General features: G+C 44.1%; 2 protein-coding genes across 6 annotated transcripts in view; one reads left to right on the top strand and one right to left on the bottom strand.

The window, feature by feature from the left end:
- The window catches only part of RIOX1 (ribosomal oxygenase 1), a 36,961-nt gene extending 29,351 nt beyond the window's left edge, over positions 1 to 7,610 (bottom strand). For 4 of the 5 annotated variants that reach the window (XM_049113693.1, XM_035719525.2, XM_049113694.1 and 1 more), the window contains exons 1-2: positions 5,121 to 7,610; positions 4,515 to 4,689 (exon numbers count right to left, since the gene is read on the bottom strand). In XM_049113693.1, coding sequence (XP_048969650.1) covers positions 5,536 to 7,539 — 2,004 coding nt within the window. In that variant the 5' untranslated portion in view covers positions 7,540 to 7,610 and the 3' untranslated portion in view covers positions 4,515 to 4,689; positions 5,121 to 5,535. The remainder of the gene's footprint in view (positions 1 to 4,514; positions 4,690 to 5,120) is intronic. The other variant, XM_049113695.1, reaches the window with a different exon arrangement.
- Positions 1 to 20,999, top strand: part of HEATR4 (HEAT repeat containing 4) — a 48,759-nt gene extending 27,760 nt beyond the window's left edge. The window contains 6 exon segments of the mRNA XM_049113698.1: positions 205 to 274; positions 1,093 to 1,282; positions 2,806 to 2,884; positions 3,596 to 3,755; positions 5,337 to 5,395; positions 20,653 to 20,999. Of these exon segments, the coding sequence (XP_048969655.1) occupies positions 205 to 274; positions 1,093 to 1,282; positions 2,806 to 2,884; positions 3,596 to 3,755; positions 5,337 to 5,395; positions 20,653 to 20,811 (717 nt within the window). The 3' untranslated portion in view covers positions 20,812 to 20,999.
- The last annotated feature ends 287 nt before the right edge of the window (positions 21,000 to 21,286 follow it).

Genomic DNA, 21,286 nt, shown 5'->3' with positions numbered 1-21,286 from the left:
GCTCCATGCAGGAAGCCCGATGCGGGACTCGATCCCAGGTCTCCAGGATCATGCCCTGGGCCGAAAGCAAGACGCCTAACTGCTGAGCCACCCAGGCGTCCCTGTCTGGTTCATTCTTTTTTTTTTTTTTTTTTCCCCCTCCCCTGTCTGGTTCATTCTTACTCTGATCCTCTCCACTCAACACTGCTCTTTTATTCATCCCAGGTCCTTGAATGCCTTTTGAATCTGATACAGAGGGATCCTTATTGGAAAATCAAGGCATTTGCCATTCAAGGTAGGACAGGAGTGGCCCCAGCTCTTCACCTCAAACACCTTTCCATATGTTAATATAAATCCCCAGACTTTCTCTAGGAAGGGGGTAGAGTATAGGGAAAGGGATGATACAGAAGTTCTTGCTGAGAAATTGAAGATTATTGTCTTCTTTTTAATTTTCTGTTAAGGATCTGGACTCTAGGTTTGCATCAAACTTAAGGCAAGTTTAAGGGCTGACAAGACAATCCCTGCCAACAGAATTAGTATTAAGTTCTAAGTAGGGATCTGCTATTGGAAACACTTGCTCTGAAGTGTATTGGATACTTTTACTCTGGAAAAGACCAGATTCAAGACTGCTGCAGACTTAAAACCCTGCAACTTTCCTAGAGTTTCTTTTTAAAGACTTTTGGCATTGCTTCTCTCATTGACCATCTTTGCCTTAGGTAAACCTGTTAAGTATCTGTGTCTCCTTTCCCCACTATCTTTTCCTGCGTAGGCTGGTCTTCTGAGTTAGCTGTCCTATATTTCATCCCTAGATACTTAAGAAAATTAATGTATTCTCACATTCTAATGGGCAAGAATAGGATGGATCCTCCCTCTTCATTCCCAGAGGAATCTTTTGGAGATAATGTCCTACTCTAACATATCCCTAAAATTCTAATGATAATTGTCATACAAAAGAGAAGGTATCAACAAAATAGTTTAATATTTGCAATACTTAATTTAGCAGGCAGCTGTCTACATTACTATTATTTATTAATAAGGCCATTTCTGGATGTTAGGATATAGCCAATTCTATCTTAAGTGACAATGGAACATGCTACCTTCTAATCTCTGCAGCTTTGGGTCAGATTGGCCAAGTGAGTCCCCAGCTGACAGACCTCCTGCTCTGGGCTATCCATTATGAAAAGTCACCAGGTGTACGACTAGAAGCTTGCCGTAGCATCCTAGCCCTCAATCTTCAAGGGGATCGGGTCAGAGACACCTTCCTAGATGTGCTGCTCCTAGAGAATCACGAGGCTGTTCTAAAGTAAGCTCTAAACCTGATTCCTGCAACGACTTCTTGTACTGCTAACTCTCCTAGCCTTGTTAACAGGATATATCCCTGCCTTTCCAGGATGCCTAATGGCTATAAAAGCACAGGCTCACCTGTGCCATTCACATACCTACCTGAGTGGGTAACAGAAAAACTAGCCTAAATTAGATGGCAAGTCAGGTCATGCAGTTCACATACCTGTTCTCCATCCCAGGTGGTTTTACATTATTTATTCACCTAATATTTATCAACTGCCTATTGTGATGACAGGCTTTAGAATAAAAAAGATCGGGGTGCCTGGGTGGCTCAGTGGTTGAGTGTCTGCCTTTGGCTCAGGCCGTGATCCCAGGATCCTGGGATCGAGTCCTGCATCAGGCTCCCCACAGGAAGCCTGCTTCTCCTTCTGCCTGTGTCTCTCATGAATAAATAAAATCTTAAAAAAACAAAAACAGTTGAGACCAGAGTTTGAATCCCATCTCAGGCATACACTAGCTATGTGAACATGAGTTAAGTTACTCAAACTTTCTGGGATCCCTGGGTGGCGCAGCGGTTTGGCGCCTGCCTTTGGCCCAGGGCGCGATCCCGAAGACCCGGGATCGAGTCCCACATCAGGCTCCCGGTGCATGGAGCCTGCTTCTCCCTCTGCCTATGTCTCTGCCTCTCTCTCTCTCTCTCTCTCTCTGTGACTATCATAAATAAATAAAAAATTTTTAAAAAAAAAAGAAAGTTACTCAAACTTTCTGAGATCATTATTTCATGTATCAAATGCAGATAATAGTCTGCCAAAAAAAAAAAAGATAATAGTCTGCCTTATGGGTCCATGGTAATGATTAAAGAGATGACATGTTTAGTATCCACCATAAGTGTTCAAGAAATGGTACCATTAGTATCTTCAAACATATCATCTTAACTTGTAATAACAAGCTAAGCATCATAACATTTTTGCAGATAAGGCTCAGCAAAACCATAGAATTTAGGATTTTTGTCTGATTCCTACCCCTATATTTTCCACTCTTAGGCTTTTTGTTGTTGTTGTTTTTAAAGATTTTATTTATTTATTCACGAGAGACAGAGAGAGAGAGAGAGAGAGAGAGAGAGAGGCAGAGACACAGACAGAGGAAGAGTCCCTGATATGGGACTCGATCCCAGGACCCCGGGATCACGACCTGAGCTGAAGGCAGACACTCAACTCCTGAGCCACCGGGTGCCCCTACCTTTTTTTTGGGGGGGGGGGGGGGATAAGAATGGTCTGGGGCACCTGGGTAGCTCAGTCGGTTAAGCATCTGATTCTTGATTTCAGCTTAGGTCATGATCCCAGGGTCGTGAGATTAAGCCTGGGTCAGGCTCCTGCTGGGCAGGAGTCTGCTTAGGATTCTCTCTCCCTGTCCCTCTGCCCTTCCCACTCCCAACTCTCTAAATTTAAAAAAAAATTTAAAAACGGGTAAGAACAACAACAACAACAACAACAACAAAAAAAACGGATAAGAACGATCTAAGAAGTTTCTCTTATCTTTCAGGGAAATTGACCAGGCAATGAAAATACTCAACTTAGAAAATGAAGGAAACCAAGAAATGCTTCAGGAGATCAAGAACAGGGTAAGTGCAAGCTGTGTTTTTAAGAGAAAATTCAGGGCTCTCGAGTTATTCAGAACCTTTTCTCCATCACAGAAATACTTTCTACAACCACAAAGGTACCGTATTTTCTGAAGATACAAAACATTCATGCAAGATCAGATTATAAAATTCTGGTAAAAAGACAAAATAAAAATAATAGTCCTGTCAATCCTATAAGTAACCTTCAAAATGGGTTGTTCCTGAAATACTTATTTTTCTTTCCCTTCCCACTTTCTCCCCACCATCAACTAAATCCAAGTTATTCTTTTTCACAAGTAGACCTAGAGAAGGAATGAGTAACTGGAGTTAGCCCCCTTGTTTTTCTTCTTTTTAACTTTCCTTAATGTCTAACCTGGGCTCTCACCAAAGGAATGCTCTAGTTGAACAGGTAGTTCAACTAATTTTTCAAAGTTGCTAAATGAGATTAAGAAATAGAGGGAAAGGACTTTAGATTCTTTTCACAAAACCAGCTTCACACCAAGCAAGCATTTCTTAGCAGATTCCTTTCATCATGCCCAAAAAGCTAAAGTAGGTGTTTCATTAACAGTTATAAAAAATGTTCAACCAACATCAGAAAAATGCGCTGAGGCATTGTACCACCTAACACCAACAGGCACAATGCGCATTGTTCATGGTTTTTGATGATTTGCAGCCTAATGCAGGTTTTTTTTTCAGTATCTTTTTCTGATCTAGATTCAAACACTAAGCCAAAAGGACTTGCTGACACAGAAAATATTCAAGATGGAGAGGGTCATAGGAAAAGTGAAGGAGGAAGCAAAACGTGTTTACTTGCAACCCAAGGAGGGGCAAAAACCACTGAAACTCTGTACTTTACTACAAGAAACTTTTCAGGGTAGGTTTTCTAGGGGTGAGTCGTATGCCCTGACTCCTTTAACAAGCCTTTTCTGGGATCTGGACATTTGGGGAGTTTAGTTTCTAGCCCTGTAGGATGAGTCAGGAAAGGCTGCTACCTTTCCTTTTTGGCTACCATCCTCTCAGTCCTTTTATATTTTTCCCGCCTGCTCCCTGGATTGCTTTATGTGCTATTTTGTCCCTTTAAAAAAAGAAAAAAAGAAAAAAAGATGAGGTAGTTCTAATTGAATGGATTTGAAAGTTAGAGGTCAGGATGCCTGGGTGGCTCAGCGGTTGAGCACCTGCCTTTGGCCCAGGGCATGATTGTAGAGTTCCGGGATCAAGTCCCACATCAGGCTTCCTGCACGGAGCCTGCTTCTCCCTCTGTCTCTGCCTCTCTCTGTGTGTCTCTCATGAGAATAAAATAAAATCTTTAAAAAAAAAAAAAAAAAGAAAAGAAAGAGGTCAAAAAATGGGGTTAGGAAAACAAGAGTATGAACCAAAACAAAAACTACTGTTAAGTTTAAGCATCCAAACAAAGCCTTGTAAGTTTAACTTTTAATAGCAGTTACCTCTGGAAAGTGGGGCTGGAGAGAGAGCTATCACTTGATGTACATCCATGCTTTTGCAATTTCAAAAAACTTCATAAACTTCTAAACCTTATATAACTACACCTGTCAGTTATGGTGATAGGATCTTAAAGTTCCAGACACAACCCTAAATGAAGTGCAGATATCAAGCTATACCAAAATATACTTACAAAATCTGTGTGCCCAGGCGTAGCAGCAGCCTCAGATCATTCAGCTGCCTACCAGCCACCACCCCAAACCTAGGTCTTCTGGTTCCAAGTCCACTGCTCTCTCTCTGGTACACCAGGCTCTTTTCCACCAACCATGAGAACATTCACTTTCCAGGTTTGGGGAAGATTCCTCCAACTGCCAGAAAAAAACGAGAGTGGAAAGTAACTTGCACACCAGCCTTCCTTCTTGGCCAGCTTGCTACAAGTTGGTTGACTGAGGCACAACCAGGTGACATGCTGCCCCTTTGGGAGCAATGCCAGCCACCGATGCAAGCCAAACACTGAGCAAAAACATAACATACCCTTAACTTTTCCAATAGGATTGTGCTATTTGGGGTTCAAGTAGCATGACTAAAAGAAATTACCCCCAAAGTTATAAATTTGGCCCCAATCCTACAACCACACCGTTACCTTTCACTTCAACCATTACAGATTTTCTCTATCTCCCCCCCTCAATTCCTTCAAACTATGTCACATAATAATCTAGCCTTTAAAAAGAAAAATATTATTTGGCACTTTAATAACTTTTCTAACATTCATACAAACGGTAACAAACAGGATACTGACCCCAACCCTCCCCCCAAACTGAGGAAAGAGAACTCAAAGAAAGGATGCAAACTCTAAATAAAAACTTCTAATGTCTCAAGCAGAATGACACAGCAAGTGCTATACAGTACACAGAAGCCTGAGGGTGATGATGAAGCTGGTGCTCTGAAATGATCAGGGATCAAAGAAATAACTGCTTTTTCCACCTCCAACTTCTGCTTTTACTTTTGTACCTAGATGAAGTGGTGATTCCTAGAAAACCGTCTGAAACTTGTGACATTAAAACAGTCATAAAGGTAAATGTGACCAGTCATAAAGGTAAATGTTTATCAAGGTAAGAACGAGTCCCCCCCCCCCACAACCCCTCCCCAAAAAGGTGGTAATGGTGGTAAGAGAGAATCACGGTCTTGCACCCAGCAAATAACAAGAAACTAGTTCAGGTTAGAGGCATCTTGGTGAGCAGCAGCCCCTTGTCATATAACATGGTTGCCAAGGAAAGCTGGTCCTCCACTGTGTCACAGGGCAAGTCCCCTACTCTCACAAACTCTGGGTAGGAGCGGAGCAAGAGTTCCATGGCATCAGCTTGCTGAGGGTATATCTCCAAGCACTTGGGTTCTTCCAGATGATAAACACGGGAGTTCTCCACTGTATAATAGAGAAACAAATGGCCTCCCTCACCCACCAGCCGCGCTATCCCATCCTGGAGCATGTGCACTTCTGTTTCTGTGGTTAACTGGGCCCCAACGTTTACAGGTTCTCCAGCCTCCCAGCGAATTGGGAGCCCATAAACACTTAGTGCCTTCTCCCTATCAGTCAACACAGGGGGCAGAGAGTCGTGGATGAAGTCTTTGGCTCGCTGGTCAGCCACAGCATCGACAGGGGCAAAGTGTCCCAAGCGGGCAACCAGGACTCGCACCTTCTCCATAAAAGCCGTTCTTCGTGGATCCTTAGAATCCGAATGCTGGGCTCCCATGTAATCCATGAAGTCTCGGGGGAGACCCCTTCGGAACTCCACGTTTTCTTCCATTGCAGCCTGCACTGCCAGAGGCAGTACCGCCTCCAGGAAGTCGCCCCAGGTATTGCGCTGGTACGTGGATAAGGTGAGGTGCAGAGAGTGCACACCATCCTGGCATTCGGCTTGGTGAATAAAGCCCCGGGGAAAATAGAGCAAATCTCCAGGTTCCAGCACAGTCTGCAGCACAGGCTCACCGAGGTCGTCCTGGCTGAAGTTGGGACTGGATGTCAGAGCCAGCTCCTCAGTCGGGACCCGGGGTCGGTACACACGCCAGAGTTTCCGACCTTCCAGCTGCAGCACAAAAGCCTCGATGTCGTCGTAGTGGGGAGCAAAGCCCTGCGAGTTGGGGGGCGTGAGGTAAATGTTGGAGCCCGCCATGCTTCCAAACTGCTCCTGGAGCACAGCCAGAAACTGCCACACGGTGGTCGAAAAAGCCTGCGGACAGAGAAGGCGCAGGGAGCAGCCGGCCTGGTACAAGGACCAGGCGGCGGCGGGGAGCGCGCGGCCGGGTGGGTTCAGGGTCTCGCGCCGCCCGTTGATGTAGCGAGCGGCGTCCAAGTGCTGCCCGAACTGCACCTCCTCGTGGCGCAGCATGGAGTCCAGGTCCGCGGTGGAGAAAAGCCCCTGATAGTAGGCGTGGTCCTGCCGCCGCACGAGCACCGCCTCCCGCTCCCACAGGCGCCGGTAGAAATGGTCCGGCGGCATGGGCGAGATGAGCCACTCGAAGAGGCGCGCTGCCCGCCGCCGGCTGCTGGGGATGCGGTTCAGCTCGGCCAGGACGCGCTGCAGCGGGGAGTCCCAGGCCAGCTCCCCGCCCGTGCCGTCCACCTGCGGCCCCGACAGCGTGGCGGGGGCCGCGGACGGCGGGGCGGCCGCCAGGTGCTGGGCATTGCACAGCAGGGCCGAGGCTTCCACCACGCGGGGCGGCGCCGCGGGCACCTCCAGCAGGCGCGCGGGCGGCGCGGAAGCCGGCACCAGACGCGCGGACAGGGCGGGCGCCTCCACCAGGCGGGCCGGCGGGGTCGGGCCCTCCACCAGGCGGGCGGGCGGCGTCTGCGCCTCCACCAAGGCGCGGGGGGTCTGCAGGGAGCGGGCCGCGGGCGAGGCCTCCCGCAGCTCTGCAGGCCCCAGGTGGCCGTACGGCTCTCGCCGGGCCGCGTCGGGGATGGCCGCCGCCCCACCAGGCAGCGGGTCCCCCGCATCCTCGACCGTCGACTCCACCCTCGAGTCCTCCGAGTCCTCGCTCGGCAGCGTCTGGGCCCTCAGTGCGGCCATGCGGGACGCCACGCTTCTCCTCAGCTGCCTTCGGATCTTCCTGGGCCTCAGGGGCAGGGCGAGGACCGACCCGCTGTGCGGCTGCGGCTGGCGCCGGCGTCTCAACCGTCCGCGCCTCAAGAGCCCCCCGCTCGCCCGGAGCCCGTCCATGGCGGGACCGACCGGTCGTGGAGGCGGGCCGGGCAGGCTAGAAATGGATCTCGCGGGGAGCGGCTGCGGGGCACTCTGGGAAAGGGGCGCGGCCTCCGGCCGCCTGCGGCTTGGCCACGCCCACCCCGGCTCCTCCCTCTGGCCCCGCTGGCGGTGCGCGGCTTCTCTCCGCGGTAACGGTGTCTGTCCAGGGCGGATCTGCAAGGGTTCCGCGCTTGCGGAGCAGCTTAAAAACCAAGTTGCTGGGGACTTTGGGAGAAAGAAAGCTATTTAATTCTTCTTTCCTTCTTTAGTCTCTATTTATTGGAGTGTTCCCTAGGATGTCCTCATTTCTGAACAGCGTATTTCCCAGCAACTTTGCACGGGACAACGCACAATTCTTATTTTCAAGGAATGTTCTTGGGCAAAGACCGAGATTCCTCAGGCAAAGTTCAAACCTCGGGTGCACCGGGTCTTCTTTCTCAGCAGATGACGTCAGTGATTGACTCCCCAGTTTCCTTCCTTCCTTTGACCAATCCAAAAATTTCAGTCATGGGGGGGAGGGGCGTCTGGCTGGCTCAGTGGGTAGAGCAGAGCGTGTCAGGATTGTGAGTTCAAGCCCCACCTTCGGGGTGGAAACTACCTTAAAAAAATGAAGAATGCAAGGATAGGCAAAAATCTCAGTCATTGCCCTCTCTATGATACGGGAAAGAAGAGCTTTTCTACTTTCGTTCTTGACATCTGTCCTTTCAACCCCATCTGGGATTTTGTTTCATTAGCAATGACTTCTCTCAGAATCTTGGATCACACCTTCTCTGAATCTTAAGCTGACCTCTTAGATCCGAGGCTCTCATTCAACAGGCACTATTAAATGTGGTAGACATAAAGGTGTAATTGTTGACAAAGAGCAGCCACTATTCCATGTAAACATTGTTGCTTTGTACATAAAGATTACATGTCTTCATATGAATCATTTGAGATAAATTTCCAGGAATAGAATTGCTGGGTATAAGGGCAAGATAGTGTTTGTGATTGTTAATAAGTTTTACCAAACTCCTTTCAAAAGGAAAAAGGATCTGCCAAGGAAAAAAAATCTGTAAAAAAAAAAAAAAAAAAAAAAGGATAAATAAAATCTTAAAAAAAACAAAATCATAAATAAGTCTTTTTAAAAAGGGGGGGGGTAGATTTGCTAAGGGACGCCTGGGTGGTTCAGTGGTTGAGCGTCTGCCTTAGGCTCAGGTTGTGATCCCAGGGTCCTAGGATTGAATCTGCCATCGGGTGCCCTGCAGGGAAGCTGCTTCTCCCTCTCCCTATGTCTCTGCCCCTCTATCTCTGTCTCTCATGAATAAATAAATAAAATCTTTTAAAAATAAAAGGGGGAGGGATCCCTGGGTGGCGCAGCGGTTTGGCGCCTGCCTTTGGCCCAGGGCGCGATCCTGGAGACCCGGGATCGAATCCCACGTCGGGCTCCCGGTGCATGGAGCCTGCTTCTCCCTCCGCCTATGTCTCTGCCTCTCTTTCTCTCTGTGACTATCATAAATAAATAAAACTTAAAAAAAATATTTAAAAAAAATAAATAAAAATAAAAGGGGGAGATTGCCAAATTGTCCTTCTGAAGAGTTTACAGTGTTGCAAGCAATTAGTAGGTTAGACTACATGGCTTATAGGGCCTTTTCAGTGGTTCTGTTTGATCCTTCAATCCTCTTCAGTCACACTTCTATCCAAACACTTGCCAAAGCTGGGGTGCCTGGGTGGCTCAGTTGGTTTCATATCTGATTTCTGCTCAAGCTCTATGTCAAGCTCCATGTCTGGCTCTCCTCCTCCCTCTCCCCCTGCTTGCTCGCTCACTCTCTGTTAAATAAATGAAATCTTAAAAAAAAAAAACTTGCCGAAGCTTTTAGGTTTTACCCCTGCCCTTGTGTCACATTCCTCCTTTAAAATTTCTGACTGTGGGTGGCTCAGCAGTTTAGTGCCGCCTTCAGCCCAGGGCGTGATCCTGGAGTCCCGGGATCGAGTCCCACGTCAGGCTTCCTGCATGGAGCCTGCTTCTCCCTCTGCCTCTGTGTGTGTGTGTGTGTGTGTGTGTGTGTGTGTGTGTGTGTGTGTGATAAATAATTAAAATCTTTAAAAAATAAATAAAATTTCTGACTGTAATATGGTCTATTACAATGGTCCTCAACTGGGACAATTTTGCCTCCCAGGAAACACTGGGGGTGGGGGTGGAATGTTATAATATGCACTGGGTAGAGGCCAGAGATGCTGTTAAACACAGTGCTGGGGCACCCTGCCTGCCCCCTCCCAACTATCTGACCCAAAATGTCACTCGTGCTGAGACCAAGAAATCTTGGTCTATTGTAAGTAGTCTCCCAACTGCTCTCTAACTTTGATCTCTCCCTGTGCCAGTTTATAACACAAGTAGCAACATTAATTTTCTCAAGTTGTGGCCCCAGACTTGCCATTGCTCCTCAAAAACTATCTGGCACTCCATCAACCAATCCAAGCTCCTTAGCTAGGTTCTGAAGTCATGTAATGTTACAGCTTTCTCAGTCACAACTCCCCTAAGCTCTACTTCTAGAAGTTCAGCTATTTGCTGTTCCTTGCCAATATTCACTGTACCTTTACTCATGCTGTTTCCTCTAAATGCTGTCCTCCAAACATCTGCGAAATGCTTATTAAAGCCCGTTTCACATTTCATCTCTTCCCCAGTCTCTCCTTCTCTCTAATCACAAGAACTTTGACCCTTTCACGGGAAAGGGTCTTGTATTTGTATTTGTATATCATGTACTGGTTATTTTCCTTCCTAAACTGTAAACTTTCCAGGATGGTGGGATTTCAAGGAAACGACTTCCATATGCCTTTTTCTCTTGAGTTTAGTATACTGCCTTTCACACAGAGGGTGCACAGGAAATGTTTGTGGGAAGCTGACCCACAGAATTGATTCCTTCTTACTCATTATCTGTGACATTAGCTGAGTCAAGTTCCTCTCTCAGGTCTCAGTAATCTCATCTGTAAAATGGGAATAATAATTGAAACTACTACTTCATCTGTAAAATGGGAATAATAATTGAAACTACTACTTATAATGCTTATAAGGCACTTAGCACAGGGTCTAGTATAGCGCTAAACACTTAAAAAATGGTAGCTATAGGGACTCCTGGATGGCTCAGTGGTTGAGCATCTGCCTTTGGCTCAGGTCATGATCCCAAGGTACTGGGATTGAGTCTCTCATCAGCTCCCCACAGGGAGCTTGCTTCTCCCTCTGCCTATGTCTCTGCCTCTCTGTGTCTCTCATGAATAAGTAAACAAAATCTTTTAAAAAATGGTAGCTATAGGAATAATAATTTATTAGTATGGAGCAAAGTCCTGTAAGACAATTTGTGTGCCCCGGCCCAGTTTGGAGGAACTTGGAGTGGGGTGAGACAGGAAGCTCTTGAATTCGACAAGGTGACAGATGGAATGGGGAGATTAAAATTATTTTTGCATATGCTCTATAAAAGTTTAAGTAAATCAGCCAGCACCATATCAGACAAGGCCATTGTGTAAGGAACTGCTCTGCTGGTTACCAGACCAAGAGTTAAAGTATGAGCTTGGGGGGTTCGGGGGGGTAAGTGTGGAAGTATGAGGTGAGAACAAACGATATTCTCCCATAATCTGTGCCCTAGTTTAGGGCTGCAGTGTCTGGAAGTAACAGCATGGGGGAGCCCTCTTCCTAACTGACACACAGGCTGTGTGTGCTGGCAAGGCCATAATATCAGATCCCCTGGGGCAGTGTTGGAGAGGGCAGGTCTGGTTTGTCACTGGGAGCTTTAATTGCCTTTTCAGGGAGAGTGGTTTTCAATAGGCTTGGGGACTTACCCTACAGTGAACCAGGGGGATGCACCGTGCTTGGCGCACAAAGCTGGGGTAAAAACTCATCTTGAAGAGGGCTGTAAATTTATCTTTTCCAGATCCTGTACAAACATCTCCTCCCAGTCCTTCCTGTGACCTCATCTTTTTCTTTTTAAAACATTTTGTGATTTCCTCAAATAAAGAACGTTGTTGCTATCTGTCTTCTAGATTCCCTTGTAACTGTGAGGCATCTTTTGGAGGCTGACTTATTTTAAATTTCATCACTTTTCCTGTGCTGCTACTTAGTTCTCACTATAAGAGCAGATATCAATAACCATCTTCAGAAATACAATTGAATGACATGGAGTGATATTCTTAATGTATCTTTAGGTGGGAAAAAACAGACAAAATAAGTATTGCAGTAGGATCCCATTTGGGGGACATTTATGCATGTATACTGTGTATATGTATACCTACCTATTTATCCATATATCCATACTGTTAAAAAACAAAATTTGAATACATTTGAATATCTAATTTGCTTTATTCAACAATTTCTGAATAAGGCAGCATCCTATCTAGCAAGTAGCAAGGAACTCCAAGTTATACAAAATGGCAAGTTTCTTTTTTTTTTTTTTAAGATTTTATTTATTCATGAGAGACACAGAGAGAGAGAGAGAGGCAGAGACACACAGGCAGAGGGAGGGGCAGGCTCCCTGCAGGGAGCTCGATGTGCTACTCAATCCTGGGATTCCAAGATCACACCCTGGGCCAAAGGCAGGCACAGAACTGCTGAGCCACCCCGGCATCCCCAAAATGGCAGGTTTCTTATAAGCAGAAAGAGGGTGGAACAAAGAAGAGTGGATTATTTCAAGTAAGGTTACCTTCCCTTAGATGAAGGCCCCTAGGGGGTCTTATCATGCATATTACCTCATTGATGCAGATCTGGAAATTCCAGACAAATTGGTTTAAAATTCTGCTCAGAGAGACTAGAAGTGCAATTAGATTAGGTGTTGAGGCTTGGTGAGGTTTAGCAAAACTGACTCCTTTGAGGCCTGCTGTTTCTAAGAATATATACTACTAAAGAAAGTTAGCAAGTCTTTATGCCACAATATTTAACCTCTATCTTTTGGATGGTGTGATTCAAGTGATTTTTACTTTTTTATTTGCTTGTTTGTATGTTCTGGGTTTTCTATGCAAAATGTATATTGTTACTGAAACCTAAGTTTGGCTGCCCATCACTCAAAAGGCCAATACTCAAGAGATGAGTTTTCCGGAGAGGAATATGAGCTTTATTCAGGAGGCCAACCACCCAAATAAGTCAATTCCCAGGCTTCTGCCTGGCCCAAGATTTTTTTTTTTTAAAGATTTTATTTATTCATGAGAGACACAGAGAGAGAGAGGCAGAGACACAGGCAGAGGGAGAAGCAGGCTCCATGCAGGGAGCCCAACAAGGGACTCGATCTCCGGTCTCCACGATCACACCCTGGGCCCAAGGCAGCACTAAACCGCTGAGCCACCCGGGACTGTCCTGGCCCAAGATTTTCAAAGGGGTTTAATCAGTTAAGGGAGTGCAGTGGTCTGTGGCATTTCTTAATTATGAGCAGACATGATGATGCCAGGTACAGGGTTATTGTGGTACTCAGATGTTATGCAAGAAGTTCTGGATTCCCAGGTGCCTGGGTGGCTCAGTAGGTTAAGTGTCCGATTCTTCATTTTGACTCAGGTCATTATCTCAGGATTGTAAGATGGAGCCTTGCATCAGGCTTCATGCTCAGTGGAGAGTCTGCTTGAGCTTCTCTTTCTTTCTCTCTCTCTCTCTCTTGCTCTCTGCCCCTCCCCTGCCTCAAATAAATAAATCTTAAAAAAAAAAAAAAATGAGGAAGAAGTAGTTTGGTTCGTTGGTAACCAGGAGTTGTGCAAGAGTAAGCACTCAGTTCTTTCTGCAAAGGAGGGCAAATTCTACAGATTCATAAAGGGAAATCAGTAAAGTCATTTGTGTGACCTTAAAGAAGAAAAACCTTTTGCTAAAAGATTGCTGGGCTAATTAGAAAGCTAAAGGGATGTCATATTTGCTGGCCTCTGTGGTGGCCTGGTAACATTGTGGTCCTTTATTCTCCAAGGCCAGTGGCCTACAAATCTCAAAGAAAGTAAATTAGTTCAGTTACAGATGAAGGGCCTTAAGTCAGCAAGCAAGGAGCATGTAAATTTGAAGCACGTTAACCCTTAAGACCAGCTGGAATGTTTTGACAAATCACTTGTGCAATTAAAAATACAGTGTTTTCTAAACAACAAACTTAACTTTCCCAAACTCGTCTTATTTTTCGAGATCTCCAATCCAAACGTCAGTTTTGCCCCTTTGTTGTATAAGGAAAAACCCAGTTCTTTCCTCCTCCCGTGTCTTTTTGTTATATGTATAAAGATTTTATTTATTTATTCATGACAGACCACACACACACAGAGGCAGAGACACAAGTAGAGGGAGAAGCAAGCTCCATGCAGGAAACCTGACATGGGACTCGATTCCAGGTCTCCAGGATTATACCCCAGGCTGAAGACGGCACTAAACCGCTGAGCCACCAGGGCTACCCATCTCCTGTGTCTTTCTTATGTGTCTCCTTTACTCTTCACATACAGAACACTCACAACACTTCACTTCTGACATTTCTGGTCACCAGCTACATGAGGGTTTTTTTTGCCACAACAAGCAATTCTCTGCAACACCAGCTGGGGGTGGTGAATTTAACTACTTCTAACACTATCTACCTGAAAATAGCATCCAATTCCACAGGTTAAGGGCTCAACCCCAAGACTGCTCCCACCCTACTTCAGATGCCAATTGCAAGTAGTAGGTCCCCAGGTTACCCTCAACTTCTGTCCAATTTTACTACAAATTAAAGGGGGTTATGAGGTTCCCACAACCCCTCCTTGGGTTCAAATAATTTCTTGGAGTGGCTCACAAAACTCAGAAATATTTACATTGTCCAGTTTATTAAGGATGTGATAAAGGAGGGCACCTGGGTGGCTCAGTTGTTTTTTGAGCGTCTGCCTTTGGCCTGGGTCATGATCCCGGGGTCCTGGGATCAAGCCCCACATCGAGCTCCCTGTTCCTCGGAGAGCCTGCTTCTCTTGTCTCCCATCCCTCACCCTGCTTGTGTGTACGTTCCCTCTCTCTCTGTCAAATGAATAAATAAAATCTTTAACATTAAAAAAAAAGGATATGATAAAGGAGACAGATGAACAACCAGACCAAGAGCTACATGGGGAGGTTTGGGAGGGTCCTGACAGCAGGAGCTTCTGTCTCTGTGGAGTTGGGGTATGTGTCACACTCTTAGTTTTTTTTTTTTTTTTAATTTTTATTTATTTATGATAGTCACAGAGAGAGAGAGAGAGAGAGAGGCAGAGACTCAGGCAGAGGGAGAAGCAGGCTCCATGCACTGGGAGCCCGATGTGGGATTCGATCCCGGGTCTCCAGGATCGCGCCCTGGGCCAAAGGCAGGCGCCAAACCGCTGCGCCACCCAGGGATCCCACACTCTTAGTTTGGATATGTTCACCAACCAGAAACCCTCCGAGCTCCATACTATTGGGATTTTTATGGAGGCTTCCTCTTAAAGACATGATTACTTAATAACTTGGTTCCTAGCCCCTCTCCCCTCTGTAAAGGATGAGAGGTAGACTGCAAAATTCCAAGCTTCTAATCATGGCTTGGTCTTTCTGGTGACCAGTCACAACCCAGAAGCGGGCCTAGGATTACCTCAATAGACCAAAAGATGCTCCAGGTGCTCTTATCACTTAAGAATTTACAAAAGTTTTAAGGGCCCTGTGTCAGGAAAGGGGCCAAAGACAAATATTAGAACAAGAGATGTTCTTAGTGTTATTATTATTAGGAAATTATGAGGTTTTCAGTAGTTCTATGCCAGGAATGGGTGTGTGTGTGTGGGGGAAATCAATAGATATTTTTCTATTATCTCACAGGTGATATACACTGAATCACAGATTCCTTTAAGTACTTTTCCTTTATGAAGAAAGGATAATATGAGAAGTTGTTGAAAGGAGAATAGGAAAAAGTGAAATAAAAGTGAAATAAAAGGAAAGTAAAAATGTCCAGGGCAGTGGTTCTCAACCCAGTGATTTTGCCCCTACGGGACATTTGGTGTTGTCTAGAGACATTTTTGTGGTTGTTACAACAAAGGAGTTTCTGCTGGCATATAACTGGTAGAGGCCAGAGATGCTAACAAATGTTCTACAGTGTACAGTACAGCCCTACAACAAAGAATTATTCAGCCCAAATGTCAATAGTACCAAGATTGAGAAACCCTAGTATAAACTTTTGGATGACTTCATCAATATAAAAATGTGAATGTCTTTAAACCAAGTAATTGTACTTTTGGGAATCTATTTTTTAAAATATTCACCCATATGCCCCTGGCTGGCTCAGTTGGTAGAACATGCAACTCTTGATCTTGGAGTTTTAAGTTTGAGCCCCATGTTGGGTGAAAAGATTACTTATAAATAAAATATTTAGGGGTGCCTGGGTGACTCAGTTGGTTAAGCATCTGCCTTTGGCTCAGGTCATGATCCCAGGGTCCTGGGATCGAGATCCACATCAGGCTCCCTTGTCAGCAGAGAGTCCGCTTCTCCCTTTCCTCTAATCCTTCCCCCTGCTCATGTGTACACTCTCTCTCTCTTTCTCATTCTCCCTTAAATAAATAAATAAGTAAATAAATAAATAATCTTTAAAAAACCCACAACTATATACATTTATATATGGTTTATTTATTGAAAAATTTTTTAAGTAATCTCTACACCCAACATGGGCTTGTATTTTCAATCCCCAAAATCAAGAGTCACATGCTCTGCAGACTGAGCCAGTCAGGCGCCCTAGTTTCTTTAAAACCATATATATTATGTGCATATGTATCTGCACAGCTGAATATCTGGAAAGATATATACCAAACTGAAGGCAGAAGTTGTCTCTGCGAATGGAATTATTGGCAATAGAACTTTCACATTTTATTTTATACATTACTGATTTATTTTGCTTAAGGCCTCAATGACTAGGCCTTTGCTTTGGCAAACATGAGACAGATTACAGTCTAACTTTGAGACTGCTGAGTTACTAATTTGTAAGACTAATTTACCAAATTACTGTAAATCGGGAGTCAACAAATTTTACCCTTCTAACCAAAGCCCCAAAACCAGCCTGTCTCCTGTTTTTTTTGTGTTTTTTTTTGTTTGTTTGTTTTTTTAAGATTTTATTTATTTATTCATGAGAGAGAGAGAAAGAGAGAGAGAGGCAGAGACACAGGCAGAGGGAGGAGCAGGCTCCATGCAAGGAGCCTGACATGGGACTCCATCCTGGGTCTCCAGGATCACGCCCTGGGCTGAAGGCGATGCTAAACCGCTTAGCCACCAGGGCTGCCCCCCTCTCCTGTTTTTATACACTCAGTAGACTAGAATGATTTTTATATTTTCAAATGGTTGAAAAAATCAGAAGGAGAATAATATTCTGTGACATAAAATATATATAAAATTTTAATTGCCGTGCCCACAAGTAGACCTATATTGGAACACTGCCACACTCATTCATTACAAAGTGTCTGTGGCTACTTTAATGCTGCAACAGCGTAATGGAGTACTTTTGAGACAAACTGACCCCCAAAACCTAAGATATTTATTAACTGGCCCTTTACAGAAAAAGTCTGCCAAATCCTGATGTAAGTCGTGAAAGATGCTATCTAGGATGTTGAACTTCTGGGACGCCTGGGTGGCTCAGCGGTTGGGCGCCTGCCTTAGGCTCAGGTCATGATCCCGGGATCCGGAATTGAGTCCCACAACTGGATCCCCGTGAGGAGCCTGCTTCTCCCTCTGCCTATGTCTCTGACTCTCTCTCTCAGTCTGTGCCTCTCATAAATATATAAATATTTTTTAAAAAAAGAATATTGAACTTCCAACTCTCCTGTTCATACACCCACTAAAAGAATTGTGAAGAGCTGTATCACCTCTTTGCCTTTTGAAGTTGACATCCGAAGTATTTTCACTCTGGGACACCTGGCTGGCTCAGTTGGTAGAACATGTGACTTCATGTTGGGGTCATGAGTTCAAACCCCATGTTGGGTGTAGAGATTACTTAAAAATTTTTTTTAAATCTGGGGGGAGAGGGGAAAAATATAAATTAAAAAATCTTTTTAAAAAGTGTTTTTGGGGTAGCCCTGGTGGCTCAGCAGTTTAGCACATGAGTTCAAACCCCATGTTGGGTGTAGAGATTACTTAAAATTTTTTTTAAAATCTGGGGGGAGAGGGGAAAAATATAAATTAAAAAATCTTTTAAAAAAGTGTTTTCGGGGCAGCCCTGGTGGCTCAGCAGTTTAGCACATGAGTTCAAACCCCATGTTGGGTGTAGAGATAACTTAAAAATTTTTTAAAAATCTGGGGGGAGAGGGGAAAAATATAAATTAAAAAGTCTTTTAAAAAAGTGTTTTCGGGGCAGCCCTGGTGGCTCAGCAGTTTAGCGCTGCCTTCAGCCCGGGGTTTGATCCTGGAGACCCTGGATCGAGTCCCACATCGGGCTCCCTGCATGGAGCCTGCTTCTCCCTCTGCCTGTGTCTCTGCCTCTCTCTATCTGTGTATCTGTCATGAATAAATAAATAAAATCTTTAAAAATAAATAAATAAATAAATAAATAAATAAAAAGTGTTTTTTGTTTTAAGTTTAAATAGATGAAAAGGATCTAATTTATTCCAGCATTTACACATTACTATTTTATTATTTTTTAAAAAGATTTTATTTATTTATCTGAGAGAATGTGCATGAACAGGGGAGGGGCAGAGGGAGAGAGAGAGACTCTGGATCAGACTCCCTGTTGAGCAGAGAGCGGGACTTGGGACTTGATCCTAGGACCCTGAGATCATGACCTGAGCTGATGGCAGACACATAACCAACTGAGCCACCCAGGCACCCTACATATTGCTATTTTAAACTATAACTAAACATCACTCTTTAAAATGTTACATCACTCTTTTAAATGCATCCAATTGAATCTACATACCATAATAGTTTGATGCCCACCATCATCCACTAAAATAAAATGAATAAAGCTCTTCTTTAAAATTGAAGTTATCATTTTTTTAAATTTTTATTTATTTATGATAGTCACACACAGAGAGAGAGAGAGAGGCAGAGACATAGGCAGAGGGAGAAGCAGGCTCCATGCACTGGGAGCCCAACATGGGATTTGATCCCAGATCTCTGGGATCGCGCCCTGGGCCAAAGGCAGGCGCTAAACCGCTGAGCCACCCAGGGATCCCTGGTTTATCATTTTGACACAAATTTCCATTTCCATTTTGAAATAACTTCCACAAAGAATTTTATTCTAATATACTGTATGTTTATGCTTGAAAATATTTTTCATCATCATCACATCACCTATAACAAAAATATGTATTTATATTGAGGTTCCAGTTATCTTGTCATAGTCTCATCCTTCCTGGTATCCCTGATCTCCTAAATGATTTTTTTAATAGCTGAATGCATTAAGGATCACCCTGTGCTATATAGTTCTATGGGTTTTGACAAATGTGTAATGCCATGTGCCATGTATCCATCATTTCGGTATCATACAGAATAGTTTAACCACACTAAAAATCTCCTGTGTTTTACTTATTCCATCTTTCCCTCTCCACACAAATACCTAGCAGTCACAAATCTTTTAATTATCTTTATGGCTTTGCTTTTTCCGAAATGTCACATAACTGAAATCATATATAATGTAGACTTTGCAAACTTCTCCACATGTGTATGTGTAAGGTCCTCTCAGTGTGGGATGGAGCTGGGAATGGAAAGAGATGCCTGTATCTGCCACTGCCATTCACCTATTTTGCCCATCCCCGCAACCCCCTTGCCCTCTGTCAACCAGCAGTCTGTTCTCTTTATTTATATGTCTGATTCTGCTTTTTGTTTATTCATTTCTTAAATATTTTTTGGTTTTGTTTACTCATTTTTTAATTTTTTACTTTTATTTTTTAAGTAAACTCACAACCTCAAGATAAAGAACCACTCACTCTGCTGACTGAGGCACCAGGTGGCGCCTCCTCATTTTTTTTTTTTTTTTCCTTTTTAAGGTTTCACATATGAGGGCAGCCTGAGGGTGGCTGAGGGTGGCTCAGCGGTTTAGCGCGGCCTTTAGCCCAGGGCCTGATCCTAGAGACCCCGGATGGAGTCCCACATAGGGCTTCCTGCATGGAGCCTGCTTCTCCCTCTGCCTGTGTCTCTGCCTCTCTCTCTCTCTGTGTCTCTTATGAATAAATAAATAAAATCTTAAAAAAAAAAAACAGATTCCACATATGAGTGAAATCATAGGGTATTTGTGTTTCTCAGTCTGACTTATTTCATTTAACATAACACCCTCTAGATGCATCCATGTTGTTGCCAATGGTACAATTTCATCCTTTTTTATGGCTGTGTAATATTCATGTGTGTGTGTGGGGGGTGTATCTCACATCTTCCTTACCCATTTGTCTATGGATGTATGCTTAGGATGTTTCTGTATCTTGCTTATTGTAAGTAATGCTGCAAAAAACATAAGGATGCATGTATCTTTTCAAATTAGTGTTTTTGTTTTCTTTGGGTAAATATCCAGTAGTGGAGTTATTGGATCATATGGTAATTCTATTTTTAACTTTTTGAGAATACTCCATACTGTTTTCCACAGTGGCTGTACCAATTTATATTTCTACCAACAGTGTGTGAGGGGCTTTTTTCTCCACAGAGGACATCCCTCTTAGTAGTCCATGGAGTAATGCAGAAACCTTGATTGATATTAGAACTACCTAGACTCCTGAGGATGTTGTACCCTAGGTATAAGCCCCACCCTGGCCATTACTACATTGGTTTGCGGGGTTGAAATAGAGCAGTGCTACATCCCCAAGGACTCTTCACCCTGAATGAACCACCTCCTCAGCACATCCTAGGAATAGATCTCTTTAGTCATAGCTACAAGAGTGTCCCATCACTCTATGCTACTTTTGAATAATAGTAAAGACATAAGAAAATGCAGGCTAACTGCAAAGATTATCACGCAGATGCCCAAGCCTTCTTGGGTGGTAAATTCAGGCATATTTGCCACAATAGGCTTCTGACTGGGGTCAAGGGGAAGACAGGTCTTGAATTCTATTTTCTTATTTATTATAGTAGTTCATAGAGGCATTTTGATAAACCGTGGCTGAAGAAGCTTTCTCTTTGAGTCTACCCTTTACATGAGACCACACGTTTGGCATTGGCATTCATGTGTTAATATTTCTCTGCAGCCTGTGAGGCCCCACACACCAAATCCCTGGTCACAGAGTCCAGTCCTCAACCTAAACACAAGAAGCAGAAGTCAATCGTCATGTGTGAAAGATCTACGCAGTGCCCGGGAGAAAAGGATTATGATGGGACCATTTGGATCGGACAACCTGGATCTCTAACAGGATAAATACTCAGAAATTTTTTCCAGGGTCATGTTCTCTTCCCTTGGAAGGAAAGGTAATCATTTCTAGGATGAGCCTTCTCTTGCTCCAAGATAGACAGCAGTGGACCTGGTAGTCACATTGTTTTTTAAATTGGTATTGTACAATCTCGTTGTCATTATGTTTATAAAGAAAAATCTATTTAATACTAGTCCTGGCTTTTTAATGTGCACCATTTACACAAAGGGTTAAAGAAAATTGACATCACATTAGATGACTGAGCATATTTTCCCATATCCTAGAAAAGTTATATACTAATTATAGGTCAGAGCTCCAAATTTTACTAGAGTAGAAATATTGAAAGACCCATTATCCTGTGCAAGCTATATAAAGAGCCCTCTGAAACCCAAATACCATTTGTCTAAGAAAGAGAACAGCTTGGGTGTTTTTTTTTTTTAATCTACAAGTCTAGACTTGCTCTAGAGCAGGTTCT

This window comes from Canis lupus, chromosome 8, assembly GCF_003254725.2.
Source record: "Canis lupus dingo isolate Sandy chromosome 8, ASM325472v2, whole genome shotgun sequence".
In the NCBI taxonomy this organism is placed as follows: Eukaryota; Metazoa; Chordata; class Mammalia; order Carnivora; family Canidae; genus Canis; species Canis lupus.
Note: the sequence above shows the minus strand (reverse complement) of the source record. Positions and strands in the feature narration are given on the sequence as shown.